Source organism: Telmatherina bonti, assembly GCF_933228915.1.
Source record: "Telmatherina bonti genome assembly, chromosome: 13".
In the NCBI taxonomy this organism is placed as follows: Eukaryota; Metazoa; Chordata; class Actinopteri; order Atheriniformes; family Telmatherinidae; genus Telmatherina; species Telmatherina bonti.
The window spans coordinates 2822098-2847677 of NC_136611.1; the positions used below are offsets into that span (position 1 = coordinate 2822098).

Below are 25580 nucleotides of genomic sequence, written 5' to 3' on the forward strand. Positions count from 1 at the left end.
TAGTTCTCCGGTGAGTTTAAACGTGCTGAATGACTAATTTACCAATAATCCCATCTTCTCCCGACATTAACGGCCTCCATGCATGGCAGCGATGCGCATGTTCGGGTTTAATGACTCAACTGCACCACCACCAAAAACTGCACCGCATCACTTTTTCTGAAATTTGTTGAATTTTCTCCATGAACAAAGAAAAATCTTTGTGCAGCCTAAAAGCGTCAAAGTCGTCCGTTTTGGGTCAAAGTGTCCATTCCTCCCTTCTTAACGCTGGTTTTGCATGAAGCTCCGGCCGTGAAATCCACGCGTGACACGCGTGAAATCCAGAACACATTTGTAACGTAACATTTGGTGCAACTTTACATTGGTCGATTGGGGGAAAAAGGGGATTTTTGATGTTATTTTGGTCTTTTTTTGTTTTGCTTTAGATAAAAAAAAATCCTCCGACATGTTTTGTCGTATTGGGCTGAAAAACGCTCGGGATAAACGAACTTCGCGTTGGGCTAAAAAGTTGTACGATGTGTGTGAAGGTGTGGCGCTCGCTGGATGCTTCGCCGTTGTGTTTAATCAGATGGCATCGCTAACGCCTAACAACGCGACTACGTTTGTCCTGCAAGTCTTAATGCAGAGATCGTAACTTAACGTGGTTTTTCATGTTAATCCAGCCGCTTCCAACTCTGTTGTGAACATCTACACTTCTGAAAGACCTCCATTACGAGCTAATCCTGGATGCTACGTGTTAGCATCGTTACCTGGAATTTACTGAATTTAACTGAAACGTTGACTTGGACTTCTGGCGGGGAAAATTTCACCGCGCTTGTTGGATATTTCCTGTAATTTAGCTTCAAACATCGTGTCCGCCTCTCAGAAAGTGACAGATGGTGTTTTCTTGTGTTTGTCTGTGAACAGTCGGCGAGTCTGACCGCGGTGGACATCAGCGCCAACTCAAATGGACCCAAACAGGATTTGCTATTTGACGATGAGACGGAGGATCTGTTCGCAGGTTTGAACTCGCACACAAGTTGTTAAATAAAGCAGCTAAAATGAACTCGCCGACTTGAACGTACTTCTTACAGTAGCTTAATGTTGCTTCCTACCTTGCCGTTGTGCTGCTTAAATTTTGGACTTCAGGGCTACCGTAATTCTTCCCTTCATGTTGGTTTTTGAGCCTTGCGGTGAACAAATCATCATCGTTTCGTCTAATTTCTGTCTGTTCTCATTTAAATGTAGGTAGAAACTGCTGTAATCTTTATCAGAGTAAGGTGGTTGTGTGTCTGTCGCAGAGGCCACAGAGGAAGTGTCTTTGGACAGTCCAGAGAGGGACGTCCTGCTGTCGGACGGCCCTTCACCTGCCATCACCCCCATCACTCCGCCCACTTCCGTCATCACCCCTCGCATTGGCCACGCCCACGACGACATGTTCACACACTCCTCGTTCGACGAGGTGAGTTTGAAGAGGTCACCTCGTCAGGGAATGGTGGAAGGGGTCCATTGTGTTTCCCTTCGGGGATGAATAAAGTCTCTTTGATTTGATTTGATTGATCTCAGGAATGATATTTCCCAGATTCCTCTAGTGATCACAAGGAACGTTTCCACTTCTCCGGAATCTGTGATGCAGAAATAAAAGACTGATCCAGGGGCAGCAAAGCCACTTTCTGCCCCATGAATCCATTCCTCGGCCTGTCGGTCTACTTCCAGGCGCTCCGTTGGGAAAATCTGGAAGTCTGACCTCTTTATGGAGCTGATTGGTTCACACCGTGCTCCGATGATCCGTCTGAATATCAACTCTCAGGAACTCTGATGCGGACTCTGGTCTGCCTGAAGGCTGGGGGTCTGGGTCGGGCAGCAGTAGGCTTGGGCGATATGACGATATATATCGTCTGGACGATAGAAAATGTCCGTTGTTTCATATCATTTACGCCACCATAAGCTGCTTTACTGCAGTATTTTATGTCAAGATGCGCTTTACGGCACGCTGCGATACATAAACATGGTGGAAGACGGCAGCAGACGTGTTTCAGAGGATAATTCTCTAAAAGATGAGCAGCCGACCCAAACTGATGATCTTGTTCCTAAAAGAGGGAAATTTCTGTCTGGATGCGGTTTGGATACAAAAAGACCGACGTGGAACCGACAACAGACCAGCTCACAGTCCCAACAACGGACTCCGACACAACTAACTCATTTTATCACCTGCAGGAATCAGGATACAGAATCCAGAATAAAGAATAGAGTCAATAAAAGCAGCGTCAAGTGGAGGAGAATAAACTCCAGACGCTGCAGCAGGTATTTACCTGTGGAACGTCATACGGCCATAGTTCCCCCAGATGGAAGGAGATCCCTGCTGCTGTTGCCTAGCAACACCTGATACATAACTGATGGCTGACACAACATTACACAGTTTATATGGTAATGGATCATTATGGGATGTAAGATGAGCGATGTCGGGATATGAGGTTTTGGTCGTGTCGCCCAGTCCTATCCTGCAGCGACCAATCAGAAGGGGACGTCTGCCAACTGTAGAAAAGCCTGAAGAAGAAGAAGAAGAAGAAGGAAGTGGTGAAGATGATTGGGAGGAGAAACAACCAACACCATGTGCTCAGAAAACCTGTTAGGATCACCAAACTCAACCACGCCAACAGAACCACATCATCTGCAAATATGGAGACCTTCCTGTTTGTCCTGATGACTGAGTCAAACGGGAAACGATGATCTTTGAACCAATCAGCAGACGCCGTTGTGTGAAGCTCCACCGTTTTGGTCAGTTTGTTAAGAACCCTTCAAAGGAAAGGTCTGAAAAACGAGGACGGCTCTGATCAGATGTTCAGGCAACCTTTTCGGTTTTGGTCTACTGATCTGGATCCGGTGGTTTCTGCTGAAGCTGCTGGATCCGATGAAAACCGCTTTTATTCCGTGCATTTCGGTGGATTTGCAGCAACGTTTATTCGTGTGTTTAACATGGAACTAGGAAGTAAAATAAAGCTCAGCTTCATCCAGGAGGACGAGTCGATCCCGGATCCTACGTCCAGATGTCGTATCTCAGACAACTGATCTGAAACCTGACAATCACGCTTGGTTGCTGTTTTCTGCAGATTGAAGAGGAGGAGGGCGGCGATTCTTTCGACATCCACATATCGGTGTCTGACCCGGAGAAAGTCGGTGAGTTCGTCCAGAAGTCATGTCTCAGTATTCCTGGAATAACCTGGAAAGTTCTGGAACAAATGAGAAGTTAAGGCAGAAATCAGTGGTTAACTTCTGATTGACTCAGTTAAACATTTAATTGGCAGGAAAACAAATGATTGATCCACTCGTTCTGGGAAACTCCATTTCCCAGAATCCTCTGTGGGCCTGCTTACATGGATCTGATTGGATGACAGCAGGTGTCAATCATTCTACGCCCCTGACGTTTACCTGCTGACTGTTGGGGAGACATGAGGGTTAAACCTCAGAGACCTTAAAGAAACCAGTCAGAAACCAGTAAAACCAGTTTGATATCTGAGCTGATCTCCAGTTTCTGTTTGGAGGCTTGTTACCTGTTAACGTGACACCTGGTTCTGTCTTCCAGGTGACGGCATGAACGCCTACATGGCCTATAAAGTCACCACCAAGGTGAGGAACCAGCAAGTCTGCTGTTCTGGTCCTACTGGAAGACCTGGTCCGGTTCTGGTCCACCTGGAAGACCTGGTCCGGTTCTGGTCCTGGTCCACCTGGAAGACATGGTCCGGTCTGGTCTGACTGGAAGACCTGGTCCGGTTCTGGTCCTGGTCCACCTGGAAGACCTGGTCCGGTTCTGGTCCTGGTCCACCTGGAAGACATGGTCCGGTTCTGGTCTGACTGGAAGACCTGGTCACATATATATATATATATATATATATATATATATATATACACACATATTATACATATATACACACACATATTATACATATATATACACACACACATATATATATATATATATATATATATATATATATAAATATACATGTGTATATATATATATATATATATATATATATAAATATACATGTATATATATATATATATATATATATATATATAAATATACATGTATATATATATATATATATATATATATATATATAAATATACATGTATATATATATATATATATATATATAAATATACATGTATATATATATATATATATATATATATATATATATATATATATATATATATATATATATATAAATATACATGTATATATATATATATATATATATATATATAAATATACATGTATATATATATATATATATATATATATATATATATATATATATATATATATATATATAAATATACATGTATATATATATATATATATATATATATATAAATATACATGTATATATATATATATATATAAATATACATGTATATATATATATATATATATATATATATACATGTATATGTATATATATATATGTATATGTATATATACATATGTATATGTATATATACATATGTATATGTATATATACATATGTATATGTATATATGTATATACACAAAAAGTTAGGGATATTTGGCTTTCAGGTGAAATTTATGGAAAATGCAATATGTTCATGCTACAGTGATATAATATCATAAAAGTAAGACATTTAAGTAGAAGGATGCACTACTGATTTCCTCATCTCAAAAAATTCATTCAACACAAAAGGTAACAACAATGGTAGTTACACCACAACAAAAAATGTGAACGTCTCAATATCTCGTCATGTTCCCTTGAGCATCAATTACAGCTTGACAACGACGTCTCATGCTGTTCACAAGGCAACTTATTGCCTGCTGAGGCATGGCATCCCACTCTTCTTGAAGGGCAGCCCTCAGGTCATTGAGGTTCTGGGGTGCAGGGTCTCGAGCCTCTACACGACGGCTCAGCTGATCCCACAGGTTTTCAATGGGATTCAGGTCTGGAGAGAGTGCAGGCCGTTCCATTTGAGGTACACCAGTCTCCAACAGCCGTTCCCTGATGATGCGGCCTCGATGAGCAGGAGCATTGTCGTCCATGAAGATGAAATTAGGCCTGTGCTGTTCATGTAGGGGCACAATCACTGGATTAATGATGTTATTCAGGTAGTATGGGCTTGTCACTGTACCATTCACAAAGTGTAGGGCAGTTCTGTACCAAGTGGACACCCCTGCCCACACTGTAACACCGCCACCACCAAAAGCTGGCCTGGTGACAACAGTGGCTGATGCATAGCGCTCTCCCTGACGTCTCCAACATCGTTGCCGGCCATCATTTCTGCTCAGTGGGAATCGACTTTCATCAGAGAACAGCACTGAGGCCCACTGGTTCCTCGTCCAGCGTAAATGCTCCCTGGCCCATGCAAGACGATGATGCCTGTGCCTGGTGGTGTGGTCAGGTACCCGTGCAGGTCGTCTAGCACGCAGACCACGCTGATGGAAACGGTTTGGAATGGTCTGACGTGACACTTGGGTGCCTCTCACCTCTCTTAAACGTGCCTGGAGTTGAGTGGCATTCATCATCCGGTTTCTCAGGGCAGTGTTCACAATGTAGCGGTCATCAGCACGGGATGTGGCCAAAGGACGTCCACTTCTAGGCCTTTCTGTGACTCTTCCAGTCTCTCCATATCTCTGTTGCAACCTGCTGATGACACTCTGTGACACTCCAAGCTCAGTGGCCACTTCTGTCTGAGAACGTCCTGTTTGAAGCATGGCAATGGCAAGGGACTGTTGTTCCATTGTTAGGTGTCGTCTTGGTCTCATGATGTCAAAATGTGAACAGCATGATGAGGACAACTGTTTAAACACCAGCTCTAATTGAACCAGGACATTTATTGGTCAATACAAGGATCACACACCTGCCGTGATTTTTGCCGTTAAGCTCCTTGTTAGAGAACAGCAACTTGTGCAAAATTTATTGAAACATTTAACAGTTGGACATGTGCATTTAAAAGCTTAGAGAAGATCACATTAAGTTCACCTGTACAGGTTTGAAGGCATTTTAGGCTTGTTGTGAAATTTCACCCAAAAGCTGAATATCCCTAACTTTTTGTGAATAGTGTATATATATGTGTGTGTGTGTGTGTGTGTGTGTGTGTGTGTGTGTGTGTGTGTGTGTATACCTGCTGGGATGTTAACATGATGTCTTCTCTGTCTTCGTGCCGCAGACGTCCATGTCCCTCTTCTCGCAGAGCGACTTCTCAGTTAAACGCCGTTTCAGTGATTTTCTCGGTCTACACAGTAAACTGGCCTCCAAGTACCTTCACATCGGCTACATCGTCCCCCCCGCGCCAGAGAAAAGCATCGTGGGTAAGTCTCCGTCGTCATGACGACAGAAAAGCGTGTCCGTATGAGGTCATTCATGTTCCTGCTCATCTGCATTCAGGACTGAACTGGTTTAATGTTGGTGCTGATCCGGATCAGCGTCTGGATCCGGATCAGCGTTTGGATCCGGATCAGCGTCTGGATCTGGATCAGCGTCTGGATCAGGGTCTGGATCTGGATCAGGGTCTGGATCCGGATCAGGGTCTGGATCTGGATCAGCGTCTGGGTCCGGATCAGCGTCTGGATCAGGATCAGGGTCTGGATCAGGGTCTGGATCTGGATCAGGGTCTGGATCCGGATCAGCGTCTGGATCAGCGTCTGGATCCGGATCAGCGTCTGGATCTGGATCAGGGTCTGGATCTGGATCAGGGTCTGGATCTGGATCAGCGTCTGGATCAGGGTCTGGATCTGGATCAGGGTCTGGATCTGGATCAGGGTCTGGATCTGGATCAGCGTCTGGATCAGGGTCTGGATCTGGATCAGGGTCTGGATCCGGATCAGCGTCTGGATCTGGATCAGCGTCTGGATCAGGGTCTGGATCTGGATCAGGGTCTGGATCTGGATCAGCGTCTGGATCAGGGTCTGGATCCGGATCAGCGTCTGGGTCCGGATCAGGGTCTGGATCAGGATCAGGGTCTGGATCAGGGTCTGGATCTGGATCAGGGTCTGGATCCGGATCAGGGTCTGGATCTGGATCAGCGTCTGGATCCGGATCAGCGTCTGGATCTGGATCAGGGTCTGGATCTGGATCAGGGTCTGGATCTGGATCAGGGTCTGGATCTGGATCAGCGTCTGGATCAGGGTCTGGATCTGGATCAGGGTCTGGATCAGGATCAGGGTCTGGATCAGGGTCTGGATCTGGATCAGCGTCTGGATCCGGATCAGCGTCTGGATCTGGATCAGGGTCTGGATCTGGATCAGGGTCTGGATCAGGATCAGGGTCTGGATCAGGGTCTGGATCTGGATCAGGGTCTGGATCTGGATCAGGGTCTGGATCAGGGTCTGGATCTGGATCAGGATCTGGATCAGGATCAGGGTCTGGATCTGGATCAGGGTCTGGATCAGGGTCTGGATCAGGGTCTGGATCTGGATCTGGATCAGGGTCTGGATCAGGGTCTGGATCTGGATCAGGGTCTGGATCAGGGTCTGGATCTGGATCAGGGTCTGGATCAGGGTCTGGATCTGGATCAGGGTCTGGATCTGGATCAGGGTCTGGATCAGGGTCTGGATCTGGATCAGGGTCTGGATCTGGATCAGGGTCTGGGTCTGGATCAGGGTCTGGATCTGGATCAGGGTCTGGGTCTGGATCAGGGTCTGGATCTGGATCAGGATCAGGGTCTGGATCAGGGTCTGGATCTGGATCAGGGTCTGGATCAGGGTCTGGATCTGGATCAGGGTCTGGGTCTGGATCAGGGTCTGGGTCTGGATCAGGGTCTGGATCTGGATCAGGATCAGGGTCTGGATCAGGGTCTGGATCTGGATCAGGGTCTGGATCAGGGTCTGGATCTGGATCTGGATCAGGGTCTGGATCAGGGTCTGGGTCTGGATCAGGGTCTGGATCTGGATCAGGGTCTGGGTCTGGATCAGGGTCTGGATCTGGATCAGGGTCTGGATCAGGGTCTGGATCTGGATCAGGGTCTGGATCAGGGTCTGGGTCTGGATCAGGGTCTGGATCTGGATCAGGGTCTGGGTCTGGATCAGGGTCTGGATCTGGATCAGGGTCTGGATCTGGATCTGGATCAGGGTCTGGATCAGGGTCTGGATCTGGATCAGGGTCTGGATCTGGATCAGGGTCTGGATCAGGGTCTGGATCTGGATCAGGGTCTGGATCTGGATCAGGGTCTGGATCTGGATCAGGATCAGGGTCTGGATCAGGGTCTGGATCAGGATCAGGGTCTGGATCAGGGTCTGGATCAGGGTCTGGATCTGGATCAGGGTCTGGATCAGGGTCTGGATCTGGATCAGGGTCTGGATCTGGATCAGCGTCTGGATCAGGGTCTGGATCTGGATCAGGGTCTGGATCTGGATCAGCGTCTGGATCAGGGTCTGGATCTGGATCAGGGTCTGGATCCGGATCAGCGTCTGGATCTGGATCAGCGTCTGGATCAGGGTCTGGATCTGGATCAGGGTCTGGATCTGGATCAGCGTCTGGATCCGGATCAGCGTCTGGGTCCGGATCAGGGTCTGGATCAGGATCAGGGTCTGGATCAGGGTCTGGATCTGGATCAGGGTCTGGATCCGGATCAGGGTCTGGATCTGGATCAGCGTCTGGATCCGGATCAGCGTCTGGATCTGGATCAGGGTCTGGATCTGGATCAGGGTCTGGATCTGGATCAGCGTCTGGATCAGGGTCTGGATCTGGATCAGGGTCTGGATCAGGATCAGGGTCTGGATCAGGGTCTGGATCTGGATCAGCGTCTGGATCCGGATCAGCGTCTGGATCTGGATCAGGGTCTGGATCTGGATCAGGGTCTGGATCAGGATCAGGGTCTGGATCAGGGTCTGGATCTGGATCAGGGTCTGGATCAGGGTCTGGATCTGGATCAGGATCTGGATCAGGATCAGGGTCTGGATCTGGATCAGGGTCTGGATCAGGGTCTGGATCAGGGTCTGGATCTGGATCTGGATCAGGGTCTGGATCAGGGTCTGGATCTGGATCAGGGTCTGGATCAGGGTCTGGATCTGGATCAGGGTCTGGATCAGGGTCTGGATCTGGATCAGGGTCTGGATCTGGATCAGGATCAGGGTCTGGATCAGGGTCTGGATCTGGATCAGGGTCTGGATCTGGATCAGGGTCTGGATCAGGATCAGGGTCTGGGTCTGGATCAGGGTCTGGATCTGGATCAGGGTCTGGGTCTGGATCAGGGTCTGGATCTGGATCAGGATCAGGGTCTGGATCAGGGTCTGGATCTGGATCAGGGTCTGGATCAGGGTCTGGATCTGGATCAGGGTCTGGGTCTGGATCAGGGTCTGGGTCTGGATCAGGGTCTGGATCTGGATCAGGATCAGGGTCTGGATCAGGGTCTGGATCTGGATCAGGGTCTGGATCAGGGTCTGGATCTGGATCTGGATCAGGGTCTGGATCAGGGTCTGGGTCTGGATCAGGGTCTGGATCTGGATCAGGGTCTGGGTCTGGATCAGGGTCTGGATCTGGATCAGGGTCTGGATCAGGGTCTGGATCTGGATCAGGGTCTGGATCAGGGTCTGGGTCTGGATCAGGGTCTGGATCTGGATCAGGGTCTGGGTCTGGATCAGGGTCTGGATCTGGATCAGGGTCTGGATCTGGATCTGGATCAGGGTCTGGATCAGGGTCTGGATCTGGATCAGGGTCTGGATCTGGATCAGGGTCTGGATCAGGGTCTGGATCTGGATCAGGGTCTGGATCTGGATCAGGATCAGGGTCTGGATCTGGATCAGGATCAGGGTCTGGATCAGGGTCTGGATCAGGATCAGGGTCTGGATCAGGGTCTGGATCTGGATCAGGGTCTGGATCAGGGTCTGGATCTGGATCAGGGTCTGGGTCTGGATCAGGGTCTGGGTCTGGATCAGGGTCTGGATCTGGATCAGGATCAGGGTCTGGATCTGGATCAGGGTCTGGATCTGGATCAGGGTCTGGATCCGGATCAGGGTCTGGATCTGGATCAGGATCAGGGTCTGGATCTGGATCAGGGTCTGGATCTGGATCTGGATCAGGGTCTGGATCAGGGTCTGGATCTGGATCAGGGTCTGGGTCTGGATCAGGGTCTGGGTCTGGATCAGGGTCTGGATCTGGATCAGGGTCTGGATCTGGATCAGGGTCTGGGTCTGGATCAGGGTCTGGATCTGGATCAGGATCAGGGTCTGGATCTGGATCAGGGTCTGGATCTGGATCTGGATCAGGGTCTGGATCAGGGTCTGGGTCTGGATCAGGGTCTGGGTCTGGATCAGGGTCTGGATCTGGATCAGGGTCTGGGTCTGGATCAGGGTCTGGATCTGGATCAGGGTCTGGATCTGGATCAGGATCAGGGTCTGGATCAGGGTCTGGATCTGGATCAGGGTCTGGATCTGGATCTGGATCAGGGTCTGGATCAGGGTCTGGATCTGGATCAGGGTCTGGATCTGGATCAGGGTCTGGGTCTGGATCAGGGTCTGGATCTGGATCAGGGTCTGGGTCTGGGTCTGGATCAGGGTCTGGGTCTGGATCAGGGTCTGGGTCTGGATCAGGGTCTGGATCTGGATCAGGGTCTGGATCTGGATCTGGATCAGGGTCTGGATCTGGATCAGGGTCTGGATCAGGGTCTGGATCTGGATCTGGATCAGGGTCTGGGTCTGGATCAGGGTCTGGATCTGGATCAGGGTCTGGGTCTGGATCAGGGTCTGGATCTGGATCAGGGTCTGGATCTGGATCAGGGTCTGGGTCTGGATCAGGGTCTGGATCTGGATCAGGGTCTGGATCAGGGTCTGGATCTGGATCAGGGTCTGGATCTGGATCAGGGTCTGGATCTGGATCTGGATCAGGGTCTGGATCTGGATCTGGATCAGGGTCTGGGTCTGGATCAGGGTCTGGATCTGGATCAGGGTCTGGATCTGGATCAGGGTCTGGGTCTGGATCAGGGTCTGGATCTGGATCAGGGTCTGGATCTGGATCAGGGTCTGGGTCTGGATCTGGATCAGGATCAGGGTCTGGATCTGGATCAGGGTCTGGATCTGGATCTGGATCAGGGTCTGGATCTGGATCAGGGTCTGGGTCTGGATCAGGGTCTGGATCTGGATCAGGGTCTGGATCAGGGTCTGGATCTGGATCAGGGTCTGGATCAGGGTCTGGATCAGGGTCTGGATCTGGATCAGGGTCTGGATCAGGGTCTGGGTCTGGATCTGGATCAGCGTCTGGATCAGGGTCTGGATCTGGATCAGGGTCTGGATCTGGATCTGGATCAGGGTCTGGATCTGGATCAGGGTCTGGGTCCGGATCAGATCAGTGTCTGGATCAGGGTCTGGATCTGGATCAGGGTCTGGATCTGGATCAGGGTCTGGATCAGGGTCTGGATCTGGATCAGGGTCTGGATCTGGATCAGCGTCTGGATCAGGGTCTGGATCTGGATCAGGGTCTGGATCTGGATCAGGGTCTGGATCAGGGTCTGGATCTGGATCAGGGTCTGGATCTGGATCAGGGTCTGGATCAGGGTCTGGATCTGGATCAGGGTCTGGATCTGGATCAGGGTCTGGATCTGGATCTGGATCAGGGTCTGGATCAGGGTCTGGATCTGGATCAGGGTCTGGATCAGGGTCTGGATCAGGGTCTGGATCTGGATCAGGGTCTGGATCTGGATCAGGGTCTGGATCAGGATCAGGGTCTGGATCTGGATCAGGGTCTGGATCAGGATCTGGATCTGGATCAGGGTCTGGGTCTGGATCAGGGTCTGGATCTGGATCAGGGTCTGGATCTGGATCTGGATCAGGGTCTGGATCAGGGTCTGGATCTGGATCAGGGTCTGGATCAGGGTCTGGATCTGGATCAGGGTCTGGATCTGGATCTGGATCAGGGTCTGGATCTGGATCAGGGTCTGGATCTGGATCAGGGTCTGGATCTGGATCAGCGTCTGGATCAGGGTCTGGATCTGGATCAGGGTCTGGATCTGGATCAGCGTCTGGATCAGGGTCTGGATCTGGATCAGGGTCTGGATCTGGATCAGGGTCTGGATCAGGGTCTGGATCTGGATCAGGGTCTGGATCTGGATCTGGATCAGGGTCTGGATCTGGATCAGGGTCTGGATCTGGATCAGGGTCTGGATCAGGGTCTGGATCTGGATCAGGGTCTGGATCAGGGTCTGGATCAGGATCAGGGTCTGGATCTGGATCAGGGTCTGGATCAGGGTCTGGATCTGGATCAGGGTCTGGATCTGGATCTGGATCAGGGTCTGGATCAGGGTCTGGATCTGGATCAGGGTCTGGATCTGGATCAGCGTCTGGATCAGGGTCTGGATCTGGATCAGGGTCTGGATCTGGATCAGGGTCTGGATCAGGGTCTGGATCAGGGTCTGGATCTGGATCAGGGTCTGGATCAGGGTCTGGATCTGGATCAGGGTCTGGATCTGGATCAGGGTCTGGATCAGGGTCTGGATCTGGATCTGGATCAGGGTCTGGATCAGGGTCTGGATCTGGATCAGGGTCTGGATCTGGATCAGGGTCTGGATCAGGGTCTGGATCTGGATCAGGGTCTGGATCAGGGTCTGGATCTGGATCAGGGTCTGGATCTGGATCTGGATCAGGGTCTGGATCAGGGTCTGGATCTGGATCAGGATCTGGATCAGGGTCTGGATCAGGGTCTGGATCTGGATCAGGGTCTGGATCAGGGTCTGGATCTGGATCAGGGTCTGGATCAGGGTCTGGATCTGGATCAGGGTCTGGATCTGGATCTGGATCAGGATCTGGATCAGGGTCTGGATCAGGGTCTGGATCTGGATCAGGGTCTGGATCTGGATCAGGGTCTGGATCTGGATCAGGGTCTGGATCTGGATCAGGGTCTGGATCTGGGTCCAGGAACTTTAGAAAGGATTCTTTAACATTGGGATTTAGGTCCATGTTCAGCATTTCTGCTCGTATCTCCAACCCAAACGGTCGGAGCGCTGAGGATGCCGGACACGTTTCCAACAGGCTGTAAAATACCTGGAAGTCTGATCCAGGTCGAGGAATCAGTCCGGATTCTATGATCCAGGATATGGAAACATGGGGCGCCTTTGGGATTTTCATCACAGGAAGAGAAGATGTGGCTGCAGCAGGGCTGACCCATTAGCTTTGGACCTCTTGGTTCTGTACTCAACACTCTGCTCTTCAGGAAGCAGAAGTCCAGAAACCGGTTCTTCTTTTGGTCGTTTTAATGATAAAAAACAAAACCAAAAATTACAGAAAGAAACTTGAAACCAGACCTTTCTACAGAAGGAATAATCAGAATATAAGAACTGCGGCGCTTGACGGAGGTTTTTTTTGTTTTACTTTAGAATCTTATGAAAGGTTAAAAAAAGACTTAAAATGAAGAAACCGGCAGCTCTGCTGCTCTGAATTTTTATTTTTATAGTTTTTCTTTTAGTTTTTTTCCCTTTTAAAAAGTATTTTCTGATTGTTTTCATCAAATTATTTTTCTGCTATTTCTATTTTTGTTTTGTTTTGTCTCTGACGGGGGTCGGTGCTGTGCTGACCGTCCCTGTTAGGGAGGTCGGGGTCCTGCGCCGCAGCCCTGTGGTTGTGCTGCGGACCCGACTGGATTTGGCTGGTTGCCGTGGTGACGACCCGTTGGGTCATGGCTGGCTGGTTGCCGTGGTGACGACCCGTTGGGTCATGGCTGGGGGGTTCTACGATCCGGCTTCTGGACCGGGGTCACCTGGAACCGTGCAATGTGTACAAACTAACGCAGTGCGGCGTCTCCTGCAGGGATGACCAAGGTGAAGGTGGGGAAGGAGGACCAATCGTCCAACGAGTTTGTGGAGAAGAGGAGGTCGGCGCTGGAGAGGTGAGACGCCGCCGGACATGAAGTATCAATCCTGTTGACCTTTGACCCTTCAGGGACTCGTTCAGTCCTATTGGTTTAACTGGTTTATTCATCATGATGTGAGAAAAAGTTAATTCCTGATGGATGGACCAGCTTCTGGTACCGGGTCGTCCTCTCCGTCAGGACCTCCTGGTACCGGGTCGTCCTCTCCGTCAGGACCTTCTGGTACCGGGTCGTCCTCTCAGTCAGGACCTCCTGGTACCGGGTCGTCCTCTCCGTCAGGACCTCCTGGTACCGGGTCGTCCTCTCCGTCAGGACCTCCTGGTACCGGGTCGTCCTCTCCGTCAGGACCTACTGGTACCGGGTCGTCCTCTCCGTCAGGACCTTCTGGTACCGGGTCGTCCTCTCCGTCAGGACCTCCTGGTACCGGGTCGTCCTCTCCGTCAGGACCTTCTGGTACCGGGTCGTCCTCTCCGTCAGGACCTCCTGGTACCGGGTCGTCCTCTCCGTCAGGACCTTCTGGTACCGGTAGGTCGGGATGACACATCCTCATGTTTGAGTGGAAAAGAGGGCGGGGCTAACAGTCCGCTGCCCTTCTGATGCCGTTTGATTGACAGGAAGGTCGGCCAATGACAGCTGACGGAGCTCCGAACTGCAGAACTCCATGCTGATGGACATGAGAGGCTAAAGAGGACCAAAATCTTCATTAATCATCACTTTGAAAGTTAATTAGAGCTCCATTTTTTAATAAAACAACTCGTTGGTGTGTTTTTTTTTTTTTTTAATTTAATCAAACTACATAAAAATAATTAAACTTTCCACAAGTTTTTATAAAGAGCAAAAAAGACCAAAGTTTTCAGATTTTTATTGATTAAACTGATGAGGAACAACCTGTGTCTCTTCCCAGGAACAAAAAATCTCTTTTTGTCCCTGAATGATATTTAATGCAGGAAGTTTATGGATGGGAACGATGATCGTTCGTCCGCCAGATGTTTCCACGTGCGCTCCAAAGATTCAGGTTTAATACATGGATACAGGAATACAGGATTTCTGTCTGAAATGGTTATTTTAATGTTTTAAAATGAGCTGCGGTTGTTTCAATGCTTTTAATCTGAAACAACCATTAAATGAGCCGATTCCGAGCAGATCAGTGGCGGATTGTTTCCTGATAAACACGTCTCTCCTGATCGCTCTGATGGAGGATAAAATCTGGCCTCATGAGTGGAAACTGCCTCGGTTAGAAGAAGCTTCAGTGGAATGAGCTGCGTGGGAATCAAACCAGCGCTTTCTGTATTGCAGGTATCTGATGAGGACGGTGAAGCATCCCATCCTGCTGAAGGATCCTGACGTCCTGCAGTTCCTGGAGAGCTCCGAGGTAAAAACCGCCTGGTTACTGGGCATGCTCAGTAACATCGCAGAATTCTTCATTACAATCAATGTGCAGGAAAATGAGCTGAATTCTGCGTTTGGTCTGATATGTAGAGAAGTTTCAGTGTTTGTTATCCACCTGAGATCCCAGGCAACCCCACAGGAGACGTCCAATGATTTACCGACCTCATCGAGTCAAAGCAACATACATCTGAAATGTTTACACGGTCCCGGCATACAGAGATTCCTCCCAGTTCTCGGATACTCTGTCGCTGGTGGATCTTCAGTTTTAGATCCAGGTTGTCTCAAACTGCATTTTCATAACATTTTGATTTACACAAAACCTAAATATGACATAAAAAAGGAAACGCGTATATTTAAAAAAAAACAAGCAAAAAAACGCTCAAACGTTAAAATGTTTTAATCCTGTCATGTTGTCCTGTTTTTTAATTCAATTCAACTTTATTCGTATAGCGCCACTTTACAACAATGTTGTCACAGGACACTTTACATCCACATCATTTCAAGCCAATTCATACATATCCTATAATAGAAACTAACTGGTTGCATCGAGTCATGACTTGGATCCAATCCTCCATCCTGAGCTGCACGCGGCGACAGTGGGAAGGAAAAAACTCCCCTTTAACAGGAAGAAAACCTCCGGCAGAACCCGGCTCAGGGAGGGCAGCCATCTGCCTCGACTGGTTGGGGTGGAGAGGACAGGAAAGACAGATCAACATGTACAACTGCACTTATTCAGGAAGACTTGCAGAAAAAAGGAGAAATAAGTTAGAGACGGCCATATTGTCATATATTTATACATTAATATATTAGAGAAATAGAGTGAGGTACTTCTCAGTGCATCAGGTAACATCCCCATTGCTACATAAGTAATGGATGGCTAGACTACCCATAACTATAAGAGCTGGTCTGATATTAAGGCGAAGCATGGATAATGTGAAAAGTATTGGTCCAAGTACAGAACCCTGAGGAACTCCAAGACTCATAATGTTCATGAACAAACTGAAATCTATCCAATAAATATGACTGGAACCAGTCTAATGCGGTGGTTTTAATCCCAGTAACGTGTTCTTTAATGTCATCATTTAGACAAATATCGCAAAAAAGTGTTAGAAACGCTTCTTTCGCATTTCCACATCCCCAGACGTCGGGGGTCACGTAACCAGTTCGTTTCCAGTAAAGATGGCGGGTGTGGAGCGAACAGCAACAAAATGCAGTTTCACGATAAATAGAAAGAAATGAGGGAGAAAGACCTGGAAAAGCTGAAGAGAATCCTCTGCACCAAGTCGAAAACCCCGAAATGCCGCTCCTTAACCAGCTCGCATGATCTCGTCTGCGGGTTCGCTGGTTCGACTCTTAGCTGGGCGACGTCTGAACGGTCTTTCTGTGTGGAGTTCGCATGTTTCCCAGAGTCGCTTCGCATAAAAGCGGCTGCTGCATCACCGTCATGGATCAGTCGGGCCGTGTCCCCGGTCGAGTCGGGCCTGTATTCGGTAATTTCCAAACCAGCTGATAGGGAACATTTAGTGTTTAAAATCTCGTATCATATGTTTTATTCGTCTTATTGACAGTAAATGGCAGTAAATTGTTAGTTTTATATTTTTTAAACAAAAAAACTACTATATTTTACAGGTTGAGGATGAATTAAAAGGTTTTAATCAATTAAAAGTTCCCGGAACCTTAAAACTGTTGACTGAAGCCAATCAATTTATATTTATGAATTCTTATTTAAAAGAAAAATCAAGGAAACAGGAAAGAAAAGAAAAATGAAATATTGAAAAGAAGAAAAAAATAAAATGAAAATAAAATCTGCTGACAATAAAATAAAAACTGAATTTAGTGAAAAAATGTTTAAAAAAAATATTCATTACATTAAAAACTTTATATAAAAAAAATGATTTAAAGTAAGAAAACAATAAAAAACAAAATGTCAAAAATTACAAATGAATATAAATAGGAAATAAGATTTTACGTGTAATAAAAAAAAAAAAAAAATAAGAAAACGATCAAATAAAAATAATAAATAGAATGAAGTCAGCATACAGGTTTCCTGACTTTATTTTCCACTCAGACGTGATCCGGCGAAATGTTTGGTCCGGTGTGGGGGGTGTGGGGGGTGGGGGGGCGGCTCCAGAACAAATGGCTTCGTGTCATGGATTTAACAGATGAAGCGAGCGTGTCGGTTCGTCCGGCCGCTTAATGAAACACAACCAACAAGGGGGGGGGGTGAAGGCTATTTTAACCCCCCTCCCCTTCCCCTGCTCTCCACTCCCACCTCCGCTCACTTACCCTTGTCCCTCCTTCTTTGAGGACCCCGGGGACGGAGCCGTCCCCTGACTGCTGGTGTTCTGGTTAAATGAGATCAGAGAGGGGAGGGTGGGTCGATGTGGGGGGGGGGGGGGGGATGTTAGAGGAAAACCCCCGTACGTCTGGAAAAAGTAAACTTTTCCAAAATGAAGAAAAATGAGGCGGTCTGTAGATAAACGAGCCAGCAGTTCAGGACCGACGTCTTCAGGTTGGAACTGCTCAGCACGTAAAACAGCTGCTGGAATTCTGATTGGACGAGAACGTGCAGGACATCCTAATCAGAGGGGAGGGGGTAAAAACGGTGGATGAACCGAAACCCTGATGAGGTGAAGAAAAGAATCAAACTGGTCAGATGATTGTGTGTGTGTTTATCGTCCAGCTGCCGCGGGCCGTCAGCACTCAGGCGCTGAGCGGCGCCGGGATCCTGCGGATGGTCAACAAGGCCGCCGACGCCGTCAGTAAGATGACCATCAAGATGAACGAGTCGGACGCCGTGAGTGGAGGCAGGGTGGAGGGAGGAAAGGATGGGGAGAATATGGGAGGAAAAAAGGAAGTGGATGGAGGGATGAATGAAGGTGAAGTTCGTGTGTTTCAGTGGTTCGAGGAGAAACAGCAACACTTTGAGAATCTGGACGTCCAGCTGAGGAAACTTCACGCCAGTGTGGAGTCTCTGGTCTGCCACCGGAAAGGTGAGACGGGTAGAGGGAGGGGTGGAGGGACGGACGTTCATCCTTCTGGACACGTCCACATGATGATGATGACGTCTTCCTCAGAGCTGTCTGTCAACACGGCCCAGTTCGCCAAGTCGGCCGCCATGTTGGGGAACAGCGAGGACCACACGGCGCTGTCCCGAGCTCTGTCCCAGCTGGCCGAGGTGGAGGAGAAGATCGACCTGCTGCACCAGGACCAGGCAAACGCAGACTTCTACCTCTTCTCTGAACTCCTGGGGGACTACGTCCGTCTGATCACCGCCGTGAAGGTTGGAGCCGTCTGATGGAGGGATGGATGGATGATGGATGGATGGATGATGGATAGGTTGATGGATGATGGATGGAGTAATGGATGGATGGCTGATGGATGGGTGAAGTGATGGATGGATGGATGGAGTAATGGATGGATGGCTGATGGATGGGTGAAGTGATGGATGGATGGATGGATAGATGATAGATGAAGGGATGGATGGAGTAATGGATGGAGGGATGATGGATGGATGGATGGAGTAATGGATAGATGGATGGATGGAGGGATGATGGATGGATGGATGGAGTAATGGATAGATGGATGGAGGGATGAAGGTATGATGGATGGATGGATAGATGGAGTAATGGATGGATGGATGGATAGATAGAGTAATGGATGGATGGATAGATGGAGTAATGGATGGATGGATAGATGGAGTAATGGATGGATGGATGGATAGATAGAGTAATGGATGGATGGATGGATAGATAGAGTAATGGATGGATGGATGGATGGATGGAGCAATGGATGGATGGATGGATGGATGGAGCAATGGATGGATGGATGGAGTAATGGATGGATGGATGGATGGATGGAGTAATGGATGGATGGATGGATGGATGGAGTAATGGATGGATGGATGGATGGATAGATGGAGTAATGGATGGATGGATGGATAGATGGAGTAATGGATGGATGGATGGAGTAATGGATGGATGGATGGATGGAGGGATGATGGATGGATGGATGGATGGATGGAGGGATGATGGATGGATGGATGGATGGATGGAGTAATGGATGGATGGATGGATGGATGGATAGATGGAGTAATGGATGGATGGATGGATGGATGGAGTAATGGATGGATGGATGGATGGAGTAATGGATGGATGGATGGAGGGATGATGGATGGATGGATGGATGGATGGAGTAATGGATGGATGGAGTAATGGATGGATGGATGGATGGATGGAGTAATGGATGGATGGAGGGATGATGGATGGAGTAATGGATGGATGGATGGAGTAATGGATGGATGGATGGAGGGATGATGGATGGATGGATGGATGGATGGATGGAGGGATGATGGATGGATGGATGGATGGATGGATGGAGTAATGGATGGATGGATGGATAGATGGAGTAATGGATGGATGGATGGATAGATGGAGTAATGGATGGATGGATGGATGGAGGGATGATGGATGGATGGATGGATGGATGGAGTAATGGATGGATGGATGGATAGATGGAGTAATGGATGGATGGATGGATAGATGGAGTAATGGATGGATGGATGGAGTAATGGATGGATGGATGGAGGGATGATGGATGGATGGATGGATGGATGGAGGGATGATGGATGGATGGATGGATGGATGGATGGAGTAATGGATGGATGGATGGATAGATGGAGTAATGGATGGATGGATGGATGGAGGGATGATGGATGGATGGATGGATGGATGGAGTAATGGATGGATGGATGGATAGATGGAGTAATGGATGGATGGATGGATAGATGGAGTAATGGATGGATGGATGGATGGAGGGATGATGGATGGATGGATGGATGGATGGAGTAATGGATGGATGGATGGATAGATGGAGTAATGGATGGATGGATGGATAGATGGAGTAATGGATGGATGGATGGATAGATGGAGTAATGGATGGATGGATGGATGGAGGGATGATGGATGGATGGATGGATGGATGGAGTAATGGATGGATGGATGGATAGATGGAGTAATGGATGGATGGATGGAGCGTCCTGATGAAGCCCGCTGGGATCAGGAACGCTGCCGTTATGTTTCTATGACGATTCTGCTCGTTAGACGAGATGCAGATGTCATGTCTATGTTGTCATGGTGACCCGCGCTCCTCTGGCGTGTTCCAGGGCGTGTTCGACCACCGCATGAAGACGTGGCAGAAGTGGCAGGACAGCCAGATGCTGCTGCAGAAGAAACGAGAAGCTGAAGCCAAACTGCAAGTCACCAACAAGCCTGACAAGCTGCAGCAGGCCAAGGACGAGATCAAAGAGGTAAGAGGACCTGACCTACAGGGATTCCTTCTCAGTCTGGAATCATACCAGGTCCGGTTAGACTGGTTCCAGACTGGTTCCAGTCAGCAGCGAGAACTCCCCATCACGTCTGTAGAGGAAGGAAATGTAGCCCGAGAGGACGGTACTGTTCGGGTTGCCATGGAAACCAGCTGTGGTTAACAAACTTGAAGAGTTCAGTCCTCAGGAAACACATGTTCAAACGCAGAAAGAAGCCTCCCGGGTCCAGGTCTGGGTCTGGGTCCAGGTCTGGGTCCGGGTCCGGGTCCGGGTCTGGGTTCAGGTCTGGGTCCAGGTCCGGTTCTGGGTCTGGGTTCAGGTCCGGGTCTGGGTCTAGGTCTCGGTCCTGGGTCTGGGTCTGGGTTCAGGTCCGGGTCTGGGTCTAGGTCTCGGTCCTGGGTCTGGGTCTGGGTCCGGGTCTGGGCCTGGGTCTGGGTCAAGTCACAGGTCCGGATCCGGGTCCGGGTCCGGGTCTGGGTCTGGGTTCAGGTCCGGGTCTGGGTCTAGGTCTCGGTCCTGGGTCTGGGTCTGGGTTCAGGTCCGGGTCTGGGTCTAGGTCTCGGTCCTGGGTCTGGGTCTGGGTCCGGGTCTGGGCCTGGGTCTGGGTCAAGTCACAGGTCCGGATCCGGGTCCGGGTCCGGGTCTGGGTCTGGGTTCAGGTCCGGGTCTGGGTCTAGGTCTCGGTCCTGGGTCTGGGTCTGGGTTCAGGTCCGGGTCTGGGTCTGGGTCTCGGTCCTGGGTCTGGGTCTGGGTCCGGGTCTGGGCCTGGGTCTGGGTCAAGTCACAGGTCTGGGTCCGGGTTCGGGTCCGGGTCCAGGTCCGGGTCCGGGTCCAGGTCCAGGTCCAGGTCCAGGTCCGGGTTCGGGTTCGGGTCTGGGTCTGGGTCTGGGTCCGGGTCCGGGTCCAGGTCCAGGTCCGGGTTCGGGTCCGGGTCCAGGTCCGGGTCCGGGTCCAGGTCCAGGTCCGGGTTCGGGTCTGGGTCTGGGTCCGGGTCCGGGTCCAGGTCCAGGTCTAGGTGCAGGTCCGGGTCCAGTTGTTGTTGAATCTACAGAAAAAAGCATCGATGACTTCCTGGATGTAAATAAAGAAAAGATGAATTTTAGAAAAAATGATATTTCAGGATTTATTTATTTATTTTGTCTTGTCCAGCATTTAGGCAGCAGAATGATGCTCTGGATGTTCTGCTGAGCAAATTTTCTCTGCTAAGGGAAGCTTTATAGATATAATGATCCCTTTGACTTTCTGAATTTTTTTTATTTCTTTCTGAATTTTATTTCTAAATTTATTTTATTTTTAAATACTAAAATATTTTAAATATTTAATTGAAATTTAATAAAAATGAAAAGGAATAAGAACACATTGTAGAAAAATACATTTATTTCATTATTTATTGAAACATAAATGAATATGCAAGAAAACATTTTAATGCTTAAAATAATTAATTGAAAAATAAAACTGAATAAATAATAAATAAATAAATAAATAACACAGAAAAAGCATAAAATTATGATAGAAATATGATTCAAATGTATTTATTTTAATCGATTTGTTTTTCAGTAAATAAATATGCAAGCAGTATTCAGGAGAGAGGAGGGGGGGCGGTTAGAGGCTGCAGACCAGGACGGATCGTGAGTTACAACTCACATTTATTTGGAGCCGAGGAGAGTTTTGCTGCTTGTCAGGAGTCTGTCAGGAAAACACTGCAGCTTTTTCTCTCTGATGGATGGAGTTCCTGTAAACCTGCTGAAGACCTGGATCAGGGTGGAGACCAGGTAGAGGACCACCTGGTCCTCCACCTGGTCCTCCACCTGGTCCTCTACCTGGTCCTCTACCTGCACCTCTACCTGGTCCTCTACCTGCACCTCTACCTGGTCCTCTACCTGGACCTCTACCTGGTCCTCCACCTGGTCCTCTACCTGGACCTCTACCTGGACCTCTACCTGGTCCTCTACCTGGTCCTCTACCTGGTCCTCTACCTGGTCCTCTACCTGGACCTCTACCTGGTCCTCTACCTGGACCTCTACCTGGTCCTCTACCTGGTCCTCTACCTGGTCCTCTACCTGGACCTCTACCTGGTCCTCTACCTGGTCCTCTACCTGGACCTCTACCTGGTCCTCTACCTGGTCCTCTACCTGGACCTCCACCTGGTCCTCTACCTGGACCTCCACCTGGTCCTCCACCTGGTCCTCCACCTGGTCCTCCACCTGGTCCTCTACCTGGACCTCTACCTGGTCCTCTACCTGGTCCTCTACCTGGACCTCTACCTGGACCTCTACCTGGTCCTCTACCTGGTCCTCTACCTGGACCTCCACCTGGTCCTCTACCTGGTCCTCTACCTGGTCCTCTACCTGGTCCTCTACCTGGACCTCTACCTGGTCCTCCACCTGGTCCTCTACCTGGACCTCTACCTGGTCCTCTACCTGGTCCTCTACCTGGACCTCTACCTGGTCCTCTACCTGGTCCTCTACCTGGACCTCTACCTGGACCTCTACCTGGTCCTCTACCTGGACCTCCACCTGGTCCTCCACCTGGTCCTCCACCTGGACCTCTACCTGGTCCTCCACCTGGTCCTCTACCTGGTCCTCTACCTGGTCCTCTACCTGGTCCTCTACCTGGACCTCTACCTGGTCCTCTACCTGGACCTCTACCTGGTCCTCTACCTGGACCTCCACCTGGACCTCCACCTGGTCCTCTACCTGGTCCTCTACCTGGTCCTCTACCTGGTCCTCTACCTGGACCTCTACCTGGACCTCTACCTGGACCTCTACCTGGTCCTCTACCTGGTCCTCTACCTGGTCCTCTACCTGGACCTCTACCTGGACCTCTACCTGGTCCTCCACCTGGTCCTCTACCTGGACCTCTACCTGGACCTCTACCTGGTCCTCTACCTGGACCTCTACCTGGTCCTCTACCTGGACCTCTACCTGGACCTCTACCTGGACCTCTACCTGGTCCTCCACCTGGTCCTCTACCTGGACCTCTACCTGGACCTCTACCTGGACCTCCACCTGGTCCTCTACCTGGACCTCTACCTGGTCCTCCACCTGGTCCTCTACCTGGACCTCTACCTGGACCTCTACCTGGTCCTCTACCTGGACCTCTACCTGGTCCTCTACCTGGACCTCTACCTGGTCCTCTACCTGGACCTCTACCTGGACCTCCACCTGGTCCTCTACCTGGACCTCTACCTGGACCTCTACCTGGACCTCTACCTGGACCTCTACCTGGTCCTCTACCTGGACCTCTACCTGGACCTCTACCTGGTCCTCTACCTGGACCTCTACCTGGACCTCTACCTGGACCTCTACCTGGTCCTCTACCTGGACCTCTACCTGGTCCTCCACCTGGTCCTCTACCTGGACCTCTACCTGGTCCTCTACCTGGTCCTCTACCTGGTCCTCTACCTGGTCCTCTACCTGGTCCTCTACCTGGACCTCTACCTGGACCTCTACCTGGTCCTCTACCTGGACCTCCACCTGGTCCTCTACCTGGACCTCTACCTGGTCCTCTACCTGGTCCTCTACCTGGTCCTCTACCTGGACCTCTACCTGGACCTCTACCTGGACCTCTACCTGGACCTCTACCTGGTCCTCTACCTGGACCTCTACCTGGTCCTCTACCTGGTCCTCTACCTGGACCTCTACCTGGACCTCTACCTGGACCTCTACCTGGTCCTCTACCTGGACCTCTACCTGGACCTCTACCTGGTCCTCTACCTGGACCTCTACCTGGACCTTTACCTGGACCTCTACCTGGTCCTCTACCTGGTCCTCTACCTGGTCCTCTACCTGGACCTCTACCTGGTCCTCTACCTGGACCTCTACCTGGTCCTCTACCTGGACCTCTACCTGGACCTTTACCTGGACCTCTACCTGGACCTCTACCTGGACCTCTACCTGGTCCTCTACCTGGACCTCTACCTGGTCCTCTACCTGGACCTCTACCTGGACCTCTACCTGGTCCTCTACCTGGACCTCTACCTGGTCCTCTACCTGGTCCTCTACCTGGACCTCTACCTGGTCCTCTACCTGGTCCTCTACCTGGTCCTCTACCTGGTCCTCTACCTGGACCTTTACCTGGACCTCTACCTGGACCTTTACCTGGACCTCTACCTGGACCTCTACCTGGTCCTCTACCTGGACCTCTACCTGGTCCTCTACCTGGACCTCTACCTGGACCTCTACCTGGTCCTCTACCTGGACCTCTACCTGGTCCTCTACCTGGTCCTCTACCTGGACCTCTACCTGGTCCTCTACCTGGTCCTCTACCTGGTCCTCTACCTGGTCCTCTACCTGGACCTCTACCTGGTCCTCTACCTGGTCCTCTACCTGGACCTCTACCTGGTCCTCTACCTGGACCTCTACCTGGTCCTCTACCTGGACCTCTACCTGGTCCTCTACCTGGTCCTCTACCTGGACCTTTACCTGGACGTGGGAGGCTTCTTTTAGAAAACAACGCGATAAAAATGCTTTTGAACGAAAGATATCTCTTAGATAATAATCGATTAAATAATTACCATACGACATAAATCTCCATTAGGAGGACGGTACGACGTCATGACGCCAGTGATGTTTTATAAAACACCTTTTTAACATTTTATTAAACTCTTATTGTTTCAGCAAAAGGTTGATTGGAAACAGGCGGTGCCATGATTGGGTACAAAAGGAGCCTGTCTGAAAAGCTTAGCTATTCAGTGGGCGGGGCCGCTTCATGAGGAGACAGTTAAAATAACAAACAAAGTTTATCAGGTTAAACAATCACGTCTCGTCTTTGTTACAGATTCAGGTGAATAAAGTTTTAAAAGCAAATCATTATATTCTGTTTTTTATTTACACCATGTCCAAACTAAATTTGAGCTGGGTTGTAATAACGGATCATTAGCTGCGTTTCCATGGAGAACTTTGATCCAATCAAACGTCCAATCAGAATAAAATACATCATGTAAAAATATCCAGGCTTTTACTTCATAATCTCATTATTTTTTAACATTTTATTTGTAAATCTGAAGCTGAGGATGTAAAAATCATCTTAATAAGCTTCATGATCAGCTACAGGTTCCCCACAGCGCCCCCTGTGACA

The 25580-nt window shown here is 49.4% G+C and overlaps 1 protein-coding gene across 1 annotated transcript in view; it reads left to right on the forward strand.

The window, feature by feature from the left end:
• The window catches only part of snx2 (sorting nexin 2), a 41800-nt gene that overhangs the window by 5161 nt on the left and 11059 nt on the right, over window positions 1-25580 (forward strand). The window contains exons 2-12 of the mRNA XM_079251838.1: window positions 904-997; window positions 1278-1438; window positions 3087-3153; window positions 3560-3603; window positions 6162-6303; window positions 13726-13804; window positions 15083-15158; window positions 17859-17972; window positions 18075-18168; window positions 18253-18458; window positions 20340-20483. Of these exons, the coding sequence (XP_079107964.1) occupies window positions 904-997; window positions 1278-1438; window positions 3087-3153; window positions 3560-3603; window positions 6162-6303; window positions 13726-13804; window positions 15083-15158; window positions 17859-17972; window positions 18075-18168; window positions 18253-18458; window positions 20340-20483 (1221 nt within the window). The remainder of the gene's footprint in view (window positions 1-903; window positions 998-1277; window positions 1439-3086; window positions 3154-3559; window positions 3604-6161; window positions 6304-13725; window positions 13805-15082; window positions 15159-17858; window positions 17973-18074; window positions 18169-18252; window positions 18459-20339; window positions 20484-25580) is intronic.